General features: G+C 43.4%; 1 protein-coding gene across 21 annotated transcripts in view; it reads right to left on the reverse strand.

Moving 5' to 3' along the window:
• Positions 1–20,959, reverse strand: part of PTPRT (protein tyrosine phosphatase receptor type T) — a 1,160,468-nt gene that overhangs the window by 47,619 nt on the left and 1,091,890 nt on the right. For all 21 annotated transcript variants that reach the window (XM_078371705.1, XM_008995950.5, XM_035302876.3 and 18 more), the window contains one exon: positions 11,826–11,902. In XM_078371705.1, the coding sequence (XP_078227831.1) occupies positions 11,826–11,902 (77 nt within the window). The remainder of the gene's footprint in view (positions 1–11,825; positions 11,903–20,959) is intronic.

Consider the following 20,959-nt stretch of genomic DNA (forward strand, 5'->3'; position numbering starts at 1 on the left):
TACAGAGAGGACCTTATGGAGGTGTGACCTGGGAGACCCATAAAGCTACCTGCTAATCCAAAGACCAGTTTCTAATTTCTATGTACATTTCAGAGCACTCCAGCAGGCCCTGCTGTACTCTGGTGGGGGAGTACCCTGCTGCCTCATAACCTTAATCACTGGAGGAGAGGTTGAAGGTGACTCCTCTTTTGCGTGGGCATGGCATACATGGAGTGTCCTCTTTCCAGTTACAATCATATTGAGGAGAAGTTTTAATTTTGGAGATAGACAGATCTGTATGTAGTACAGAACACTGAATGCATTTAGTATTTGTTAAATAAATACATGAGTAAATGAATGAATAGATGAATGAAGTTTTTAAAGAACACAGATGCCAATTATGGGGACTATCAATGGAGAGATTGTTGACAGTCTTGAAATCCACTCAACTTTTATTTATGGTTAACCATGTCCAGAGAAAGTACGCCCTGAAGTTTGATGTCTTTGTCTTAGATGTTGCTGACCAGTCTTTTTGTCCTGCTGAGGTGGATGAACTGCCTCAAGGCCTCCTTCTTCCGGAAATAGGACTGCCATCTGTATGGCTTATGTTGCCACAGATGGGGCATCTCTAAAGTTCTAGACCCACTTTCAGATTCAAAGACAAGTTTCTAAGTTCCTTGTACATTTCTCTACCTTTGTATTTCACATGATCAATAACTATTTTGTAGGCACCTTCCAATTGCTGGGCCTGCTCTGGAGTTGGAGGTTGGTACCGATCCAGGGACAATGTCATGACCAGAACTGCCGGATTAGCCACAGAGCAATCAGCATCCCCACTTAAGTTCTGTGCTTGAGCAATCATATGTACTCAGTGAGGTTGTTGGCTTCTTAAGGACAGACACTCCCTACTTAGCTTAAAAATTCTTTTTTCCCACAGAGCTCCGCAAAATGTGAGACTCAGAGCAAATACCCGATAAATTAGCTGTTGACCAACCAGACAGACAGGCAACATAGCATGGTGGTTATGTGTACCATGGACTCTGAAACCCAGATGCCTGGGTTTGAATCCTGGCTCTGTTCCTTCTAGGTTGTGTGGTCTGCGGCAAGCTACTTAGCCTCTTTGTACCTGAGTTTTAAAATTCACAAATAGCAAAGATATGAAATCAACCTATGTATCCATCTCAATGGATAACTGAATAAAGAAAATGTTACACACACACACACACACACACACACACACACACACAGTATTTTGTAGATAGATATAGTATATGTACATATATACACACATACCATGGAATACTACTAAGCCATAAAAAATGACAAAATCATGACTTTTGAAGCAACATAGATACATGGATGGACCTGGAGGCCATTATCTAAAGCAAAAAAAAACCCCTTCAGAAACAGAAGGTCAAATACCGCAACTTACAGTGGGAGCTAAATGTGTATATATGGATGCAGAGTGTGGAATAGTAGACACTGGTGACTCAGAAGGGTTGGAGGGTAGCAGGGTGGTGAGGGATGAGAAATAATGTAATAGGTGCAATGTATACTATTCAGGTGATGGTTACACTAAAAGCCTATATATCACCACTGTGCAATATATCCATGTAACAAAGCTACACTTGTACCCCCTAAATCTATAAAATTCCAAAAAATAATGGGGATAATGGTATTTACATCATAGTGTTGTTGTTCAGATTAAATGAGTTGATATGTAGCAGTTACAATATGCCAGGCACTGTTCTAAGATTTAACATATATTTTTTATGTTGTTTTGTTTTTTTTATTGTTTTGTTATTTTATTATTTGTTTTGTTATTGTTATTTGTTTTGTTATTTTATTGTTTATTTGGCAAACATTTATTTACTGAGTGCCTATCAAGACTAAAAGTGTATGCGGGCCTCTCAGGGGATACTGGGATGATAAGACCTCCTTTCTGTTAACGAAATAACGAACCTTTCCCTGTGACACAAGAGGTAGGAAGACCTATCTCTTCCTCCAAGTCAAGTGGACAGGGCTCCACAGGCTAAAAGAAAGAATTAAACTCAAGGGTTTTCTTCAGTAGTTTTGGGAATAGAAAATAATCCCCTAGATCCTGGAAAGATGCAGTTTCTCAAGTCTACCCTCTTTTACCATCCCCATCACTCATTCCCACAGCCCTCATTGTCCCTGGCTAAGGCCACAGCATTAACCTGTAGCTGGCCTCCCTGCCTCTAGTTTTGCTCTGCAGCCTTGCTGCTTACTAACCCCATGAGCTTCCTCTTGCACACTACCCTGCTTATAAGCCTGCAGTAGTACCCTATTGCCTGCATGGTAATGTCCAGATGCCTTAGGTTGGGACTAGTCATCTGTCTCCATCCTTATCTCCAGCCTCACCTCCAGTTGTCCCTCTGTTCACTCCTACGACCCCACATATCCTGTGTTTCAGCTTCACCAAGCTGCTCTTGAAATATGCTCTCCTCTGGGATGCACAGCTCACTGCTTCTTTCTGAGTGGCCCAGTAGAGCTTTGTATATGCTCAGTGAATACAATTCCATATCAGGCAGCCATTTTTTTTGGACTTTTCTCCTCCTGGGCCATGGCACATGCCACCCAGAGCTGGGTGCAGTTTTTAGCCATCTGGTTGGTGAAATGCATGCATGAATGTTTTTGAGCTGAAGCTGGAGCATCCCCTTAATGCTTAGGCTGGAAAAAAAAAAGAGACCCTGGAGGAAGCTGTGATTTGGAAGCTTCTAACGTACTTGAAATTCAGTGAGATAACATTGTGAGCAAGAGATTCACATTTTAGTTGTGGAGTTAAATGGCTTGGATTCTCTATTTTGTGAATTCAATTGTTTGCACATTCACTGTCAATCCAGGTATTAATTAAGCACCTACTACAATATACAAGGCACTAGAAATACAAAAGTGGACCGGATGAATGTGGACTTTGCTTTTGAGCAAGTCGCAGACATCAACAGACTGGGGTAAAGGCTGCTAATGGGAAGATGTGGGACTCTGTGGAGCACCCATGGGAATTGAACAGCGAAGAAGGTCACCTCAGAGGAGGTGGTGGTTTATTGTTTCCCTAAGCCTGGTTTGGGCATCTTGACACCTCTTGTCACTTCCATTTCAACCCCTCAGTGATATTCCCAGTGTCTCTACCATTCTTTCATTGTCCACTGGCTCTTACCCTTCTTCAGAGATAGGGATCACATGTCCATCCAGAGGCCTTAGCACTCGCCCTTCCCAGTGCCTGCTCTGTCTGCCCCCAGGTAACTGAGTGGCTTGCTCTTTCACTCCATCCAGGCATCTGCTCAGTTGTCAATCACTTCTGCGGAGAGTTCATCTCCGACTACCCCATCAGCTTCTTTCCACTTTTCTTGCTTACTTTTTTGTAGAGACCTTATCACCAAATAGCATACTATTCTTTCTTTATTTACATGCTTATCATCTGCCTCCCCCAGTTGAATGGGAGCTCCATGAAGCCAGGGCTGTGTATCTGGCTTGCTCATGGCCATGTTCCTAGCACCCAGAAGTCAGCCTGGGCCACTGGCCTTGAAAAATTCATACTGACTGAATGCATGCATGCTGTGTGCCTGTCCCCATGCTGCATCTGAGTAAAGAGACCCTCCTTGGCTTCTAAAAACCCACGCAGTCCCCAAAGAGAAAACATTCTAACCACGAGACTCCTCAGCAAAGGAGATAAAAGGAAATGTACTGCTCAATTGGGGCTCCTCTGGGGATTCGCCAAGAGTGAGTATAGAAAACTTCCTAACCTTAAAAGAACTTTGAGTTCATTTAAGTCCCACCTACACAGCACGCAGATCGACTGCAAACCAGCACTGGGCCTGCCTCCATCTGTCTGTGAGCAATGGGAAAGAGGTTTGCATCCAAAACGCATTTATCTCACTCTGCACTCATGCATCTGTTACTTACTGGGGACCCAGATACGATATTTATTTCCAGACTGGTAATTTATAACAGATTTAAGTGGCCAATACATTTTCGGGTGTGCAAACAAACCTGCCAGCGGGATGGTTCAGACAGTAACAGACCACGGCCTCCAGAGGCAGAGACAGGGCTGGCCCCATTCAGCTCATTATCCCATTGGAGTTATTTTAATGAATCGTCAAGATCCAATTGTGGAAAAATGATTCTAGCGTGGGCAGTTAGCTCTTTAGAGAGTCAGGAAGGATTCTGGCTAGGGCGGAGACCAGGGTGATGGAGTGAGGGCCTAGTTAGCTGTCTAGAGTATTGTTTTGCCAGGATTCCCTATAGAGACCCCAGGAATTTTACCTTTGCTGGAGTATATAGTTGGTTCACAATTGATGGACTTCCTCCACTCTTCACTCTATAGTGGTAACTGTGCCAGTAGTTGCTTGTGGCTGGTTATCTTCTCTTTGTCCCTCCACTTCCTTTTCTTTCCATGGTCTACTCTGTATGGGTCACACCATGCACTCCCATTGCTTTCTGCTTCAAATTGGGTTTAGCCAATGGGGAGCAAAAGCAGGAGCTCAGAGGCCAGGAGGAGGTTGGGGCATATTTTCTTCTAGATTCCTCCCTGCCAGGTCGCCATGGCTTGCTTGACCTTGTTGCTTAATCAAGGGCTTCAGTTCTTGAAGGTCAGCCCTCTCTCATAGTTACTCCCTTCCCTTGTCTGGATCTAGGGCTGGCAAGGACTCCCTACTATTGCCAGCCTAGAGATACTGCACCCTAACCTACTGGTTTCTCTTAATCCTGTTCACATCCATATTAAACTATCCTTGGTTACCCACTTTGAGGAAGCCTATGTTTCTTTTTGAGAGCATGACAGATACTTTACATCAGTTATCACACACTTGCGGGGTGGCACCATTATCTCATATCATAGATATCAGAATGAGTAAGTAATTTACCCAAGATCACAAAGCTGGGAATCCAAAAGACCTGGATTCAACAGTCAGGCCTTCAACAAAGACCAAATTCATGACTTTATCCCCCCTGGAGTCTAACCACTGAGATTCACCCCAGAGTTCAATATCCCATAATAAGACAGCATGAACAGAGGCCATTTGCCCTGTCTGCAGAACCTATTCTTACAGAGAGAAGGAGGAGGTTATGGTGTGTCCTAAGTGGGCACAGAATTGAAGTTCAGTTGTGTGACCTTGGACGGTGCTCTTAACCTAGACCTCTGGTTTCCTGTTTTTAAAGGCTTGAAACATGCCTTGGAATGATAAAACAGGAAAGAAATCAGAGGCATAATTAGCACTGGTATTGTACAGATTAACGTGCATTTAAAGCAGTTTCATTTGTTGCCTATAAAATACTAAAGTGTATCTTGGCCCTGACTGTAGTGAGAGGCTCATTCAACTTTGGATTGAGTGCTTATCTAGCAAAATGGCTTTTGCTGGGGGATTCTAGTCAAATGATGAATGCCAGACACAGAGACTTACTTAGGCAGGCAAGATCCCATGTGGGCCGTGGCCCTTAGGGTCACATCCACCCAGCCACAGACAAGGTCAAGGAGAAATGGATGGAGTCAATTCGGCCTGCATCAACACATGCTGACTCAGTCCTTGCTGTGTGTTGGCTACAAGGTGGTGTCTGCGAGTGGGTGGGAAGGGGAAGGAGAAAGAGTGCTGTAACTGGGAGCCATTCAGGTCTGGTTACCACTCTGGTTCTGCCACTGACCAGCTACATGGCCTGGGACATATTTGTAATTTATCTAAACCTTGGCCCACCCCATCTAGAAAATGGGAATGTTAACACCTACCCTGAAGGGTTTTTAAGAAGTTTTGATAGCTGACTTACTTAAGCCACCCATCATAGGACCTGAGAGTGACTCATTAAGAGCCAACTGGTGTTGCCATTGCTCACTGTGATTATTAAAGACAAGCAAACCTGATAGACATTTACAGAACTCTCCACCCCAAATCCACAGAATACACATTCTTCTCAGCACCACATCACACCTACTCTAAAATTGACCACATAATTGGAAGTAAAGCACTGCTCAACAAATGCAAAACAACTGAAATCATAACAAACAGCCTCTTAGACCATAGTGCAATCAAGTTAGAACTCAGAATTCAGAAACAGACCCAAACCGCACAGCTTCATGGAAACTGAACAACTGGCTCTTGAATGTTGACTGGGTAAACAATGAAATGAAGGCAGAAATAAAGAAGTTCTTCGAAACCAATGAGAACGAAGACACAACGTGCCAGAACCTCTGGGACACATTTAAAGCAGTCTCTAGAGGAAAGTATATAGCAATAAGTGCCCATATGAGGAGAATGGAGAGATCCAAAATTGACACCCTATCGTCAAAATTGAAAGAGCTAGAGGAGCAAGATCAAAAAAACTCAAAACCCAGCAGAAGACAAGAAATAACTAAGATCAGAGCTGAGCTGAAGGAGATTGAGACACGAAAAACCCTTCAAAAAATCAATAAATCCAAGAGCTGGTTTTTTGAAAAGATCAACAAAATAGACAGACCACTAGCCAGATTGATTAAAAAGAAAAGAGAGAACAACCAAATAGATGCAATAAAAAATGATAAAGGGGAAATCACCACAGATTCCACAGAAATTCAAACCATCATCAGAGAATATTACAAACAACTCTATGCGCATAAACTAGTAAACCTGGAAGAAATGGATAAATTCCTGGACTCCTGTGTCTTCCCAAGCCTAAACCAGGAGGAAGCTGAAACTATGAATAGACCAATAACAAGGTCTGAAGTTGAGGCAGCAATTAAGAGCCTACCACACAAAAAAAGCCCAGGTCCAGACGGGTTCACAGCTGAGTTCTACCAGACACACAAGGAAGAGCTGGTACCATTTCTTCTAAAACTATTTCAAACAATCCAAAAAGAGGGAATCCTTCCCAAATCATTTTATGAGACCAACATCATTCTGATACCAAAACCTGGCAGAGACCCAACAAGAAAAGAAAACTTCAGGCCAATATCCATGATGAACATAGATGCAAAAATCTTCAATAAAATATTGGCAAGCCGATTGCAACAGCAAATCAAAAAACTTATTCATCATGATCAAGTAGGATTCATCCCAGGGATGCAAGGCTGGTTCAACATACGCAAGTCTATCAACGTAATTCACCACATAAACAGAACCAAAAACAAAAACCACATGATTATCTCAATTGACGCAGAGAAGGCATTTGACAAAATTCAACAGCCCTTTATGCTAAAAACCCTCAATAAACTCGGTATCGATGGAACGTATCTCAAAGTAATAAAAGCTATTTATGACAAACCAACAGCCAATATCATACTGAATGGGCAAAAACTGGAAGCATTCCCTTTGAAATCTGGCACTAGACAAGGATGCCCTCTTTCACCACTCCTATTCAATATAGTACTGGAAGTTCTAGCCAGAGCAATCAGGCAAGAAAAAGAAATAAAGGGTATTCAAATAGGAAAGGTGGAAGCCAAATTGTCTCTATTTGCAGACGACATGATAGTATACCTAGAAGACCCCATTGCCTCGCCCCAAAAACTCCTGAAACTGATAAGCAACTTCAGCAAAGTCTCAGGATATAAAATCAATGTGCAAAAATCACAAGCATTCGTCTACACCAATAACAGACTTAAAGAAAGCCAAATCAAGAGCGAACTGCCATTCGCAATTGCTATAAAAAGAATAAAATACCTTGGAATACAACTCACAAGGAACGTAAGAGACCTCTTCAAGGAGAACTACAAACCACTGCTCAACGAAATCAGAGAGGACACAAACAGATGGAGAAACATTCCATGTTCATGGTTAGGAAGAATTAATATCGTGAAAATGGCTATACTGCCCAAAGTAATTTACAGAATCAACGCTATCCCCATCAAGCTACCATTGACTTTCTTCACAGAACTGGAAAAAACCACCATGAACTTCATATGGAACCAAAAGAGAGCCCGCACAGCCAAGTCAATTCTAAGCAAAAAGAACACAGCCGGGGGCATCACACTACTGGATTTCAAACTATACTACAAGGCTACAGTAATCAAAACAGCATGGTACTGGTACCAAAACAGAGATATAGACCAATGGAACAAAACAGAGGCACCGGAGGCAACACAACATACATACAACTATACAATCTTTGATAAACCTGACAAAAACAAGCAATGGGGAAAGGATTCCATGTTTAACAAATGGTGTTGGGAAAACTGGCTAGCCATGTGCAGAAAGCAGAAACTGGACCCCTTCCTGACACCTTACACTAAAATTAACTCCAGATAGATTAAAGACTTAAACATAAGACCCGGCACCATAAAAACCCTAGAAGAAAATCTAGGCAAAACTATCCAGGACATAGGAGTAGGCAAGGACTTCATGAACAAAACACCAAAAGCATTGGCAACAAAAGCCAAAATAGACAAATGGGACCTAATGAAACTCCACAGCTTCTGCACGGCAAAAGAAACAGTCACTAGAGTGGATCGGCAACCAACAGAATGGGAAAAAATTTTCGCAGTCTACCCATCTGACAAAGGGCTGATATCCAGAATTTACAAAGAACTCAAACAGATTTACAGCAAAAAAACAAACAAGCCCATTCAAAAGTGGGCAAAGGATATGAACAGATACTTTACGAAAGAAGACATATATAAGGCCAACAATCATATGAAAAAATGCTCATCGTCACTGGTCATCAGAGAGATGCAAATCAAAACCACATTGAGATACCATCTCATGCCAGTTAGAATGGCGATCATTAAAAAATCTGGAGACAACAGATGCTGGAGAGGATGTGGAGAAAAAGGAACACTTTTACACTGTTGGTGGGAGTGTAAATTAGTTCAACCATTGTGGAAGACAGTGTGGCGATTCCTCAAGGCCTTAGAAATAGAAATTCCATTTGACCCAGCAATCCCATTACTGGGTATATATCCAAAAGACTATAAATCATTCTACTATAAGGACACATGTACACGACTGTTCATTGCAGCACTGTTTACAATAGCAAAGACCTGGAACAAACCCAAATGCCCATCGATGATAGAATGGACTGGGAAAATGTGGCACGTATACACCATGGATATTATGCAGCCATCAAAAACGATGAGTTCGTGTCCTTTGTAGGGACATGGATGAATCTGGAGAACATCATCCTCAGCAAACTGACACAAGAACAGAAAATGAAACACCGCATATTCTCACTCATAGGTGGGTGATGAAAAATGAGAACACATGGACACAGAAAGGGGAGTACTAAACACTGGGGTCTATTGGGGGGAAAAGGGGAGGGCCAGAGGGAGGGGGAGGTGGGGAGGGATAGCCTGGGGAGAAATGCCAAATGTGGGTGAAGGGGAGAAGAAAAGCAAAGCACACTGCCATGTGTGTGCCTACGCAACTGTCTTGCATGCTCTGCTCATGTACCCCAAAACCTAAAATCCAATAAAAAATTAAAAAAAAAAAAAAAAAAAAAGAAAGACAGCAGGGTATGGTGGGAGAGGTGCTGTCAGATTTCTGCTCCCTCCTCCCCTACCTCCTAGCAGTATAATTCTGGACAAGTTATATAACCTTAAGAGACCCAGCTTACTCATCTGGAAATGGGTAGTAATGGTACTTTACCTTGTGAAGTTGTGATACTAGTTAAGGTGATGTTGGTACATGAAAGGTGATCAATAATTCTTAGGTTACTATAAACCGGTCTTGCCTGGTAGCTCTAGGTCATCTTCCAAGGCAGGACTGAGACATTACCTCCTCCAGGGAGCCTTCACTGGCTACTTCCCTTTCCCCACCAACCTGAAGCTTTGATTTGCCTTTACGGTCCCACAGCCCCTACTCTGTGAAGGTCTGTTTTGTTATCTGACTTCCTCACCAGATGTGAGTCTCTTTTAGGTTACAGACCTGGTCTTAAAAGTCAGTATTTTCCCATATACAGTGGACGGTCTGCTCTTTGTTTGTGAATTGAATACTGGATATATGAGGAACAGGCTGCTGGCATGATGAGTGAATGCTCAGAGTGCCTTGCTCTGGGCTGGAGAAAAGCTATTCAGAACTGGTCATCTCCTGTGAACTTTCCTGGAAGGGTCATGGTGGCAGAGACGGTGTCCATCTTCAACTCCACTGAAGCTCAAGCCCCAGTTCTTGGCCATGTAGTAAGCCCTTTGTTAACTAGGGTGTGGAAAACAGAAACCACACTAGGTGTTTCAGACAGAGGTATTTCAGCACAGGGAGCTGGTTACACATGTGATGGAGGAGCCAAGATGCCAGAAAACTGTGAGGCAACCCAGAGATCAGGGTCAGCAGGAAGCTGCAACCACCATTAGAACTAGTGGGTTAACGGGAGACAGAGAAATGACCAGAGTCCAGGAGCTGGGGCTATGGCAGGTCTGCTTGAGGAAAGATGGAGCCACAGACAGGATACAGCCACTACTGGAGCTGCTGCCCAAGGAAGGGAGTCAGACAGAGAATATGCTGTCCTTCCATCATCCTCCAGTCTATCTGTCTGTCTGTCTGTCTGTCTGTCTCTCTCTCACTCACACACACGCACACACACACACCTGCAATGCAAAGCAGAACAGGGAAGGACAAGGAATAGATATGAGGGCAAACAGTCAAATGACCAATACAAGGCTCACTAAGTATTTGTTGAATTAATAACTCATCTGGCTTAGTCTAGATTAAGGGGGAATTCACAAACTACCCCACCATACTTTACAGTCTATCTATAAATACATTTCAGAGAATGGGGACCAATATAAATCTCTTGCCGTTCTTCAAGACCCATGGACTCATGGACTGTGGGCCGAGGTCTTGAGATGCATGGCTTGAATCAGTCACATTGGGATGTCCTTTTGACCCCAGCAGCCATGTTCTTGCTTTGCAAACGTTCTTACTTCCATGCATACTCTCCCTGGCTCCTGTCTGAGTTCAGTCCCTGCCTCAGTCATCTCTGGAATACTGAAACAGCCTCTTTCCTTATTGGTTGTAGTTGTCTTAATTCCAGAATTTCTTCCCACTGATCTATCTTATCCTTGGTAGCAGACAAGTCATCCCAAAGCTCAGTTCTGAGCTGGTCACTTCGTTGATAAGACATTGTTAATATTTTAATATTTCCTCTTGTCTATGGGATAAAGTCCCACTTCCTAAGTCTGAGCATTTAATCATTACTGATGTAGCCCCAACAGTATTTTCCACTATTCCTGTTTCATATTCTCTGCTCCTCTCAGGTGGAGCTGCTACATTTCTCCTTTCCAGTTGCTCCACCTTGACTTGTGCTATTCTCTCTAACCAGAGGCCCCTCTTCCCTCTCTTTGATTTTTAATCATACCTTTGCATGTTTGAAGCTTCGGTTTACATCCTATTTTGCATTCCTGATGGGAGAATTGATATTTTTCCCTACCTCTGAATCTCTGCAGCATGTTATCTGTATTTATCACACTTAACCACTTTCTGCTTTGCCCTGGAATTACTGATATGCACGTTATCTCCCTGCTAAGGTTTTAGAGGGTAGAGACCATGGTATTTTTAGCATTATGGTTCCCATAGCATCTAGTATACAGTTTACAGTGGGCACTTTATAAAATTTTTGTTGCATAAATGGTCGTGTTTTTATGTGAATGAAGGAATGGATCAACAGACATCCATACAAATGAATAAATGGGGTGAATGAGTAAGACTATCACTTATCCTGAGGTCCCATAGAGCAGGCTACTACAGCCAGCCCAAAAGAGGATGCTGCGTTAGATGGACAGTCACCTGGGGTTATACGAGTTACACATATCATGGAGGATCCAGACGGCTCTGGAAGGGGCACCTTCTGGAGGAGAGTTTGGGGTAAACCACAGATCTTGAGCTTGCAAAAGCCAGCCCCAGACCCTGGCTTCCTTGCCCCATGAAGACACTCACGTCAATGTAGTTGGCATTGATGTAGTCAGAGTGTGGGTCTCCATCCAGCACCAGCAGCCTCACCCGGGAATGGTCGTCTGCAGAGAAAGCAGAAATCAAGGGATGGTTGATAAGAGGCCTTAGGGTGAGGAGGCAGTTATGTCCTCCTTTAGAGCTACTGTTTACTAATCACTGCATATCAGGCATCAGGCTACTCTCTCATTTAACCCTCAACACTACCCTCAGTTACTATTCCCATTTACAGATGAGTAAGTGGAGGCTCAGGGAGGTAAGCACTTCTCATTTTTCTACCTTCCCTTCTGATTTTGTCATTAGCTAACTGGATCAGTCACCTGCTTAAGTCTTAGTGATTTAATCACTAAAACAGGGATGGAAATACCTGCTTCATAGGACAACGTGAGAGAGACCATATAAAAATGCCCAGGACAGGAGAGTGTTGCATCTGGATTAATATACTCCATTTTCACGTTGGTTAAAAACAGCAAATTTACCTATCTTCCACACATGCACAAATTGCTTTTCTTCTGCCCCTTGGAGTACTCTTGCAAATAGATTGTATTTATCTATATGTTATCAATACTATTATTGGAGTGAGGCTGACTAAATCATTATAAAAGAGGCCATCAATAACTCAACTTTATGGTATAGAGGATACCTTTTCAAACACAACCTAGACATAAACAAGATTTGCAGGCTTTATTTTATAGCATGCTTACTTCAAATAACACCAAATAAAAACCATTAAAAGAAAACTAGTGCAGCAGAAGAATCAAGATAATCCTTTACAATTAATTAAGTAAGCTCTGACATGCTGATTGATAGACACACACAGTGAAACATTGGTTGGGTCTGGTTGGGAGGAGGGACCCTGCTTTGCTATCCAGGTGACTGTGCACATATCGTTGTGCAGTCACTGCATCCTAATTCACCTTCCTCCAGGGCAGGAATGGGGTCCCTAGGAACCGGGCTGGAGAGCTCTTGAAATCCCAAGGATTTTCTGGGAGTTGAGGAGGAGGAGGTCAGGTCAGCTTATCCTGTTAGAATTATACAGCACTCTGCAGTTTACAAGGCATATTTACTGCAACTAACCAAGACTCCCTTGAGAACTGGGACATTATGTCTTATTCCCTGTTTCATCCCCCGCACCTTCAAAGGGTCCTGACATAGAGCAGGTACTCTATAAGTACATGGAAAATGTATAATTGGATGACTTCATTGGGTTCCCAAGTGACCCTGTGGGAGAGAAGTAGGATGGGTTCTGTTAGCCCCTGGTTACAAATGAGGAAACTGAGGCCCCAGAAAGCCTGACTGGCCACATGGCCAGTGAATAGTGAAGCATGGAAGAGTGAGATACTCTTAAATCTGGGTTCAGTGGCTCCTGCTTCCAAAGTGGGTGTAAGCACAATGTTAGAAATCACTTCAAATATACCCAGCAGAGGGAATTAACTACAGAGAAGTGGTTGCCTGGGTGACAGAAGAGTTGAGCAGCCAGATAGAAGAGAGTGGAGAAATTGAGAGATCAGCAGCAACAAGGAGACACTGCCTGCCCTTGGGCTGAAGGGATGGAGGGAGGCAGTGGAGTTAGCAGTGCTCAGGAGCTGGGGCCACCCGCTGGAACCTAAAGCCACAGTGGGATTCTGGTAGGAGCTGGAGACAAGGAGGAGCTTTCCTTGCTGCTAAGGAAGGCAACTGTAGTTGTAATACCCTGGCTTCTCCCTTCTTCCTTCTCTCCAGTCTCCCAGTACATGTCATTGGCCAAACCTTGACAGCTGACAAGAGAGCCTGAGAAATGCAACCTACAAGGGTCAGTTACCTGCAATACACAGTAGAGTGGGAGAAGGTAAGGAATGGGTCCTACTATGGACAAACAGGCCTAGGGCTGGTATAAGATACACCCCATATCTATTCATTAACTTAAGAATCATTCATTGAGTATCTTCCATGTGGCAGGCAGGCAATGTGCTAGACAGTGAGTTATACTAAATGCCACTTTTCTTACTCATCAGGGGAAAAGTTCCAGCAGAAGCAACTAGAGGGAGCAGGTGGGTGGTCTAAGCAATCCCTTTGGGTAGGTGGGAGAGTGGAGTGTGACATAGGGGAGGAGTTTGAAGTTAACCTTTATTGGATCCATGGTAGGTACCAGAGACTTTAGATACATTATCTCACTCAATCATTTATGCCTCAAAATAGCCCTATAGGTTATTATAAAGATAGCAGAACGATATGGCATTATGAGCCTTCCCATTTCACAGATGAAGACACTGGGGTTCAGAAAGATTAAGCAAGTTTCTGAAGTTATGCATCATGTGAGTGGCAGATACAGGATTTCTCTCTTAGGTTTATCTGACCCTGAAACCCTACTCTGCCCACATAACTTGCTGCCCTCCAGCCTCAGGTATCTCACAGGCACTACAGATGGAATCTGTGTAAACAGTTGGTCCCCACTTCCTGCAGGATTCTAGCTCCAGAGAGGAGGACTGCCAGGGGGACAGCTCATCTAGCAGGCTGGAATTCAGACAAAGCCTGGCACCTGACTCTCAGCCCAGGGCATCAAGCCTCTGTTACCAGCAGTTCCAGGAGTGTAGGCCTTAAAACAGTGAAAATGCACATTGTGTTTTCACTCAATGGTCTCATTATGACTTATCAATTCAGAAATCTCCTTTAGTTATTGAGTTATGCCTGCCCATGGGGCCCACAGCACTGGAAACAGAGATTCTGGTTTAAAATGTTGAAAGGGAATTTTTAAAATAGAAAATGAAGTTGAAAACCCAAAAAGCAAAAATGATTAAAAACAAAAAGAAACAAACTTATTTATTCTAGTTAAGCATTCTTACAGATGAAGGGGGGCCTCCAGCCACCAGACGATGGTGTTTGACAACATCTCTCCTTCATTTATTAAGAACGTGTTTACTGCACACCTACTATGTGCCAGGCTAGTTGAAGGGATTATAAAAGTGCTATTAAATGTGATACTCATGTTTAAGGAATTTGTCAATTTAGTAGAGACAGACCGTATGCAGAAGCAAAACTTCCAAATCCAGAAGATGGGGACTAGAGGGCTTTGTGTAGTGTCATGTGAATGAGGAATTAAAAATGAGTCAGGTTTGACCAGTGCACAATGAGGAAGTCTTTCCATCAGAGGGAATGGCTGGGGTGAAGGCAGACATCCTGAAAAAAGCAAGCATAGTGGGAGAGCTGCAAGGGTCTCCTGTCCTGAGAGAGCAGAGTGTGAGGGGAACAGCAATGGGAGGGGAGATGGAGAGGGGCTGGGAGGGTTAGATTTCATAGGGCTCTTGAAGCCCCATGAAGCCACCAAGACTCAAGGAATCATGCTGGGCTCTGCAGAGCAGCCTAATTCAGTGTTTCTTTTCTGGGACAGTGGAAGGGTGCTTTATTATGATGTAACCAAAATTAATGCCCACACAGCTAACTTATGTCAAGTGAGACAAACATTGTCTTTTTTTTTGAGACGGAGTCTCGCTCTGTTGCCAGGCTGGACGGCAGGGGTGTGATCTTGGCTCACCACAACCTATGCCTCCTGTGTTCAAGTGATTCTCCTGCCTCAGTCTCCCAAGTAGCTGGGACTACAGGTGCGCACCACCACTCCCGGCTAATTTTTGTATTTTTAGTAGACAGGGTTTTACCATGTTGGCCAGGATGGAATCTGTGACCTTGCGATCTCTTGACCTTGTGATCCTCCCACCTCGGCCTATCAAAGTGCTGGGATTACAGGTGAGTCACGGTGCCCAGGCAAGACAAACTTTTAATATATGATGTGAAATGTGGAGCTGTGATCAGACTTGGCTTCAGATCTTAGCTCTATTACCTAGCAAGTCAACTGATCTCTCTTAGCTTTAGTTTCCTCAGCAAAATGGAGCCAATACTATGTAACTCTCAACATGTAGGCATGAGAGGATTAAATAAAAAATATGTAGGTGTGCAAGTGCTAGGACATTAACAAGTGAGAGGACAAGCCACAGACTGGGAGGAAATATTTGTCAAACACATATCTGAGAAAGGACTTGTATCAAAAATACACAAGAAACTCTTAAAACTCAGTAAGAAAACAAATGACCCAATTAAAATATGGGAGAAAGATCTGAACAGACACCTAATCAAGGAGGATACACAGATGGCAAATAAGCATATGAAAAGATGTTTAACATCATGTGTCGTTAAGAAATTGTGAATTAAAAACAAGAAGATACCACTACATACATATTAGGCTGGCCAAAATCCAAAACACTGACGACACCAAAGGCTGGGGAGGATGTGGCACAGCAAGACCTGTCACTCACTGCTGGTGGGAATGCAAAATGGTACCTTGACTTTGGAAGACATTTTGACAGTTTCTTACAAAACCAAACACACTCTTACCATACTATATCCTGCAATTGTACTCTTTGGTATTTACCCAAATGAGGTGAAAACTTATGTTCACAGGAAAACCTGCACCTGGATATTTGTAGCAGTTTCACTTAAAATTGCAAAAACTTGGGGGCAACCGATATGTCCTTCAATAGGTGAATGGATAAACAAATTGTGGTGCAGACGGTCCCTCACTTAGGATGATTAGACTTATGATTTCTTGACTTCATGATGGTTCCAAAGCAATATGCATTTAGTGGAAACCATAATTTGAGTACACATATAACCATTCTGTTTTTCATTTTTGGCAAACTATTCAATCAATTCCCTGACATATTCAATACTTTATTACAAAATGTACTTAGCATTAGATAATTTTGCCCAACGATAAGCTAATGTAAGTGTTCTGAGCATGTTTAAGGTAGGCTAGGCTAAGCTATGATGTTTGGCAGGTTAGGTATATTAAAAGCATTTTTGACTTATGATATTTTAAACTTATGCGTTTATGGGGATATAACCCCACTGTAAGTCAAAAAACATTCATTATACATCCATACAATGGAGTAAGGTTCAGTGATAAGCAGGAATGAGTTATCAAGCCACAACAGACATGGAGGAAACTTAAATGCATATTGCTAAGTGAAAGAAGCCAATCTGAAAAGGCTACATACTATATGATTCTGACTATATGACATTCTGGAAAAGATAAAACTATAGGCACAGTAAAAAGATCAGTAGTTTCAGGCGCTTGGGAGGAGGGAAGGATGAATAGGTGAAGCACAGAGGATGTTTAAGACAGTAAAACTATTCTATATGATACTGCAATAGTGGATATATGTCACTGTACATTTGTCAAATCCTATAGAACTGCAAAACGTAAAAAGCAAACGCAAACGTAAACTATGGACTTTAGCTAATACTAAATCAATATTAGTTAATTAATTGTGAATGAATGTACCACACATCTTAATGTAAGATGTTAATAACAGGGGAAACAGTACGTGGGTGGGAGGGAGTACATGGAAAACAATGTACTTTCTGCTCAGTTTTTCTGTAAAACTAAAACCGCTCTAAAGAAAAATACTAGGACAATGCCTGGTACACAGCAGGTGCTTAATAAATGATGGTTTGGGAGCTGAATGGGAGGTAGGCAGTGAACTAATAGCAGAGACACTTAGACACTTGGTGCTATCCATTTGCCCTCTGTACCAAATACAGATCCATCTATCTGCAGAGGCAAAGAACTATTGTGTGTGTTCACTAAAGGGTGGAATTCAGCTGTAGGTCCACTGGAAAGGCATTGCAAGGAGTGGCAGTGTTCTCATGGTTTATTTATTCCTTCTGGGAGATGCTAATATTATTCTGTGTCCCCTTCTTCTTCTAACTTTATATAATTAGAAGGATAAAAAATTGTGTTTACCCACATGCACATGGAGAAAGATGGGGCGGCAGGCGATGTGAAGGCGTTTATACGAGGTAATTTACAAGCAGCCCAGAATGTTCATTATGCTCTATCTACATTTTGCAAGCTTGAAAAACAGCTAATTTGGTACTCCTTGTTTGATATTCAAGACAAGGAGAGGAGTTAAGAAGAGTCATGTGGAGGAGAAGCAAACTCCTCAATGAGGAGAGAGGAAGGTGCAGGAGCCGGGCTCCCCCGCTCTCAGTTGAGGTGAGAGATGGGCAAAAGCTGGCTGTGGGGAGGCAGGAACTGGTGGCAGAAGGTAGAAGAGAGACGTAGTACCAAGACACAGAGATTCAAAGAGCTCCCTTTAATGCAAGTCTAGGGGAACATCATCACTCAGTTTACAATCTATCTGCTGTTCCTCGCTTGAGGTCAAAGACCAGTGGTATGTTGGAAACTGTTTAACAAACAGCTCCCTGTGGGAAAAAAGGCCCTGATCAGTAATGTCTGCTGATTTCTGTGGTGTAAATACTCCCACCATAACCAATTTCAAGCTACCAACATAGCATCAACCAGCTCACAAAATTCCTGAAAATTTAGCAATCTGCTCTCACAAGCTGGTATGAGTCAGCTACTGAACACCACTAACAGAGGACAAAGCCTAGCACGCCCGCGATGTCTTACATGATCTGACGGTATGGGACCGACTTCTCTCTCTAGCTTCACATACTGCTCTGATAACTGTGGCCTTCTTTCAGTTGCTCAAATGCACTGTGTTCACTCTGACCACAGGGCCTTTGCATGTTCAAAAGAACACCCCCATCCAAAGCTAGCAGTTGTGCCTGGATCCTGGGCTCAAATTTTTCCTCTCCTCATAGCTGACCCCTCACCACACCTGTAGACTCAGCTTATCCCTTCCAAAGATTGGCAGCCAATTTTTGCCATTAGCAGAAGGAAGATTATGGATTGGGTGGGGTCTGAAGGCAGGTGTGAGGCCGGTCATACCCTTACCATATCACCTGGGGCAGGTTACCACCTTCCCTGAGCTTCTACTTACCCAGCTATAACATCCAAATTGTATATATCTGTATAGACTTGCTGCAAGGATTAAAAGATATAAAATATGAACACGCCTGCTATGTTGTAAATGATGTAAGCAATTTGCACAAATATATAAATTCAGTTTCATTTTTATTCTAGACCTGGGCCAATAGTATCAGCAGCACAAGAAAACTTGTTAGAAATGTTTCTTGGGCCCCAGCTCAGAGTCACTGAATCAGAAACTGTGGGGTGGGATCCAGCAATGTGCATTTTAATAAGCCCTCCAGGTGATTCTGATACACATCCAGGTTTGAGTATACAAACCAATGTTGAGTTATTTAGCATAGAGGTGCTCCGGTTATTCACTTCACTCTGTCTTGGGAAAGACCAGAAGATCTTACTGGAAATGGGCCAGAAGATGAGAGACTCACCTTATGCCAGGTGGTGAGGTATGGAAATTTACCTGTGTGGAAAGTGTAAGATGTTCCAGGCACTTATCAAATGCCATAGGGATGCTATGCCATTTGGTTCTCATAGTAACCCAGTAAGGTATATATCATCATCCCATTTCATGAATGAGGAATTCAAGGCTCCAAAAAGTTTAATAGCTCAGGAGAAGGCATAAGGATGAGGGCTTCTTTATAGAGTTGTAGGGGTCTTACTCCTCCTGGAATCCTGAGATCCATTACCTCCATGCCCTTCTATGCCACACCTCTCCAGCTCTCACTTCCCTCCGAGTTCTCAGTCTCCAACACTGGTTCTCATTCCACTAAGGTCTCATGCCCACCCCCGAGAGAGGGTTCGCTTTCCTCCTTCACACAGCTCCAACTCTCAGAACAAAGCACAACGTCTTCTCCCTCCGTCCATCATCGAAGACAGCCCAGTAAACCAGTCATCTCAAGCCACATCCACTTAAAGAGAGAATCACTTCCAAGAGGTAGGGACGGAAAGGGAATATTATTTGGATACTTGATATTCTTTCTTTCTGTCTTCTGGGCACTATAGAGGGTAAAGAACACTGCATTTTTTTTTTTTCAGAGAAAAGAGATTTAACTCATTACAATGAATTGTGGATCTGAAAAACCATTTCCTACAAGTATTGGAAATGTTAATGGCATCATCTTGAAAGAGTGGATAAGGAGGAGGCAGGTAATTCTGCTGAGACTGCCTGGGTGCCTCATTGAAGCTAAAGGTCTGCACATTCAATCTTGATTGAATTACCATTATCAAGTGAGGGTGGCTTGGGCATGACGCAGAGACAGCCCAATATTCTGTGCACCTCCTTGTCCTGCCAGATCCATGCTGGCTGAAATTGGAAAGCTCCCCTTTGTGGGTCCCGGGGAGGAGCTGCTCCAGTAGATGCAAACTTCAAGGGACTGAAGGAGACTGAAGTAGAGAGGGGCAAGCACCGAGAGAAGACCACCTGTGTCCTAAGGATGCCATCCAGGCACTGTCCCACTGAGGACGCTTTCTGAAGGGAGGGAGGGAGGCTTCTTATTTGGATTTCCTCAGAAGAAGAACCTGAGATATGTATTTGGACGCAAGTAGTTAATGTGGGAGGTGATCCCGGGAAACACCAGGAGGGGAGTGGGAAGTGAGTCAGAGAAAGAAGAAATCTAATAGGGGTGTGTCATCCAGCAAGTTGCCATGTGGCCAACTGGGGCTTAATTCTGCTGAGAAGCTCTGGAAGACCATCAGAGAAGAATATGCACCTCCAAGTCCTTCCACCTAAGCGGAGAGGGAGCTGGGATATGTATATACCCATTCCATCAGTCATTGACCGAGGGCAGGTTCTGGGGACATTTTATATTCTGGCTCATTGGGCCTGCCCTGCAAGAAAGCAGAGAAGGCTCCAGTGGCCAGAAAAAGTCCTCTGGAAAAGAAGCAAAGGTGCTGGCAATTTGAATTAGCACTAGCACACATGCAAGTAGGGAGTGTTGGGGGATATGGCAGGATACCAATGTTTTCTGCACCACAAGGTGTCTGTAGGGCCCAGGCAAGGGCCACCCTCAGAGACAGTGAAGGGGAATGGAGGCTAAGAGTCAGGAGCATTGAACAAAGCACCCATTCTGTCACCCCACCCCAGCTCTGTCTCCCCAGGAATCAGCAGAGAAACCTGCTGTGAGAAAAGGCCTCTGGGTTTTGTTTTGAACCTGAGTTCCTCTCTAGGAGTGGGTCCTCTCTGCACACCACAGCTCCACCTCTTTCTGGAAAAGATGGGCCTCTCTGAAGGGCTCATCTGCTCTGAGGTTGGGCCTGAGCAACACATTCTCCCCCAAGAACATGGATGTGACTTGAGGCAGAGAGGATCTTTGGTAAG

This window comes from Callithrix jacchus, chromosome 5 (assembly GCF_049354715.1).
Source record: "Callithrix jacchus isolate 240 chromosome 5, calJac240_pri, whole genome shotgun sequence".
NCBI classification, from domain to species: Eukaryota; Metazoa; Chordata; class Mammalia; order Primates; family Cebidae; genus Callithrix; species Callithrix jacchus.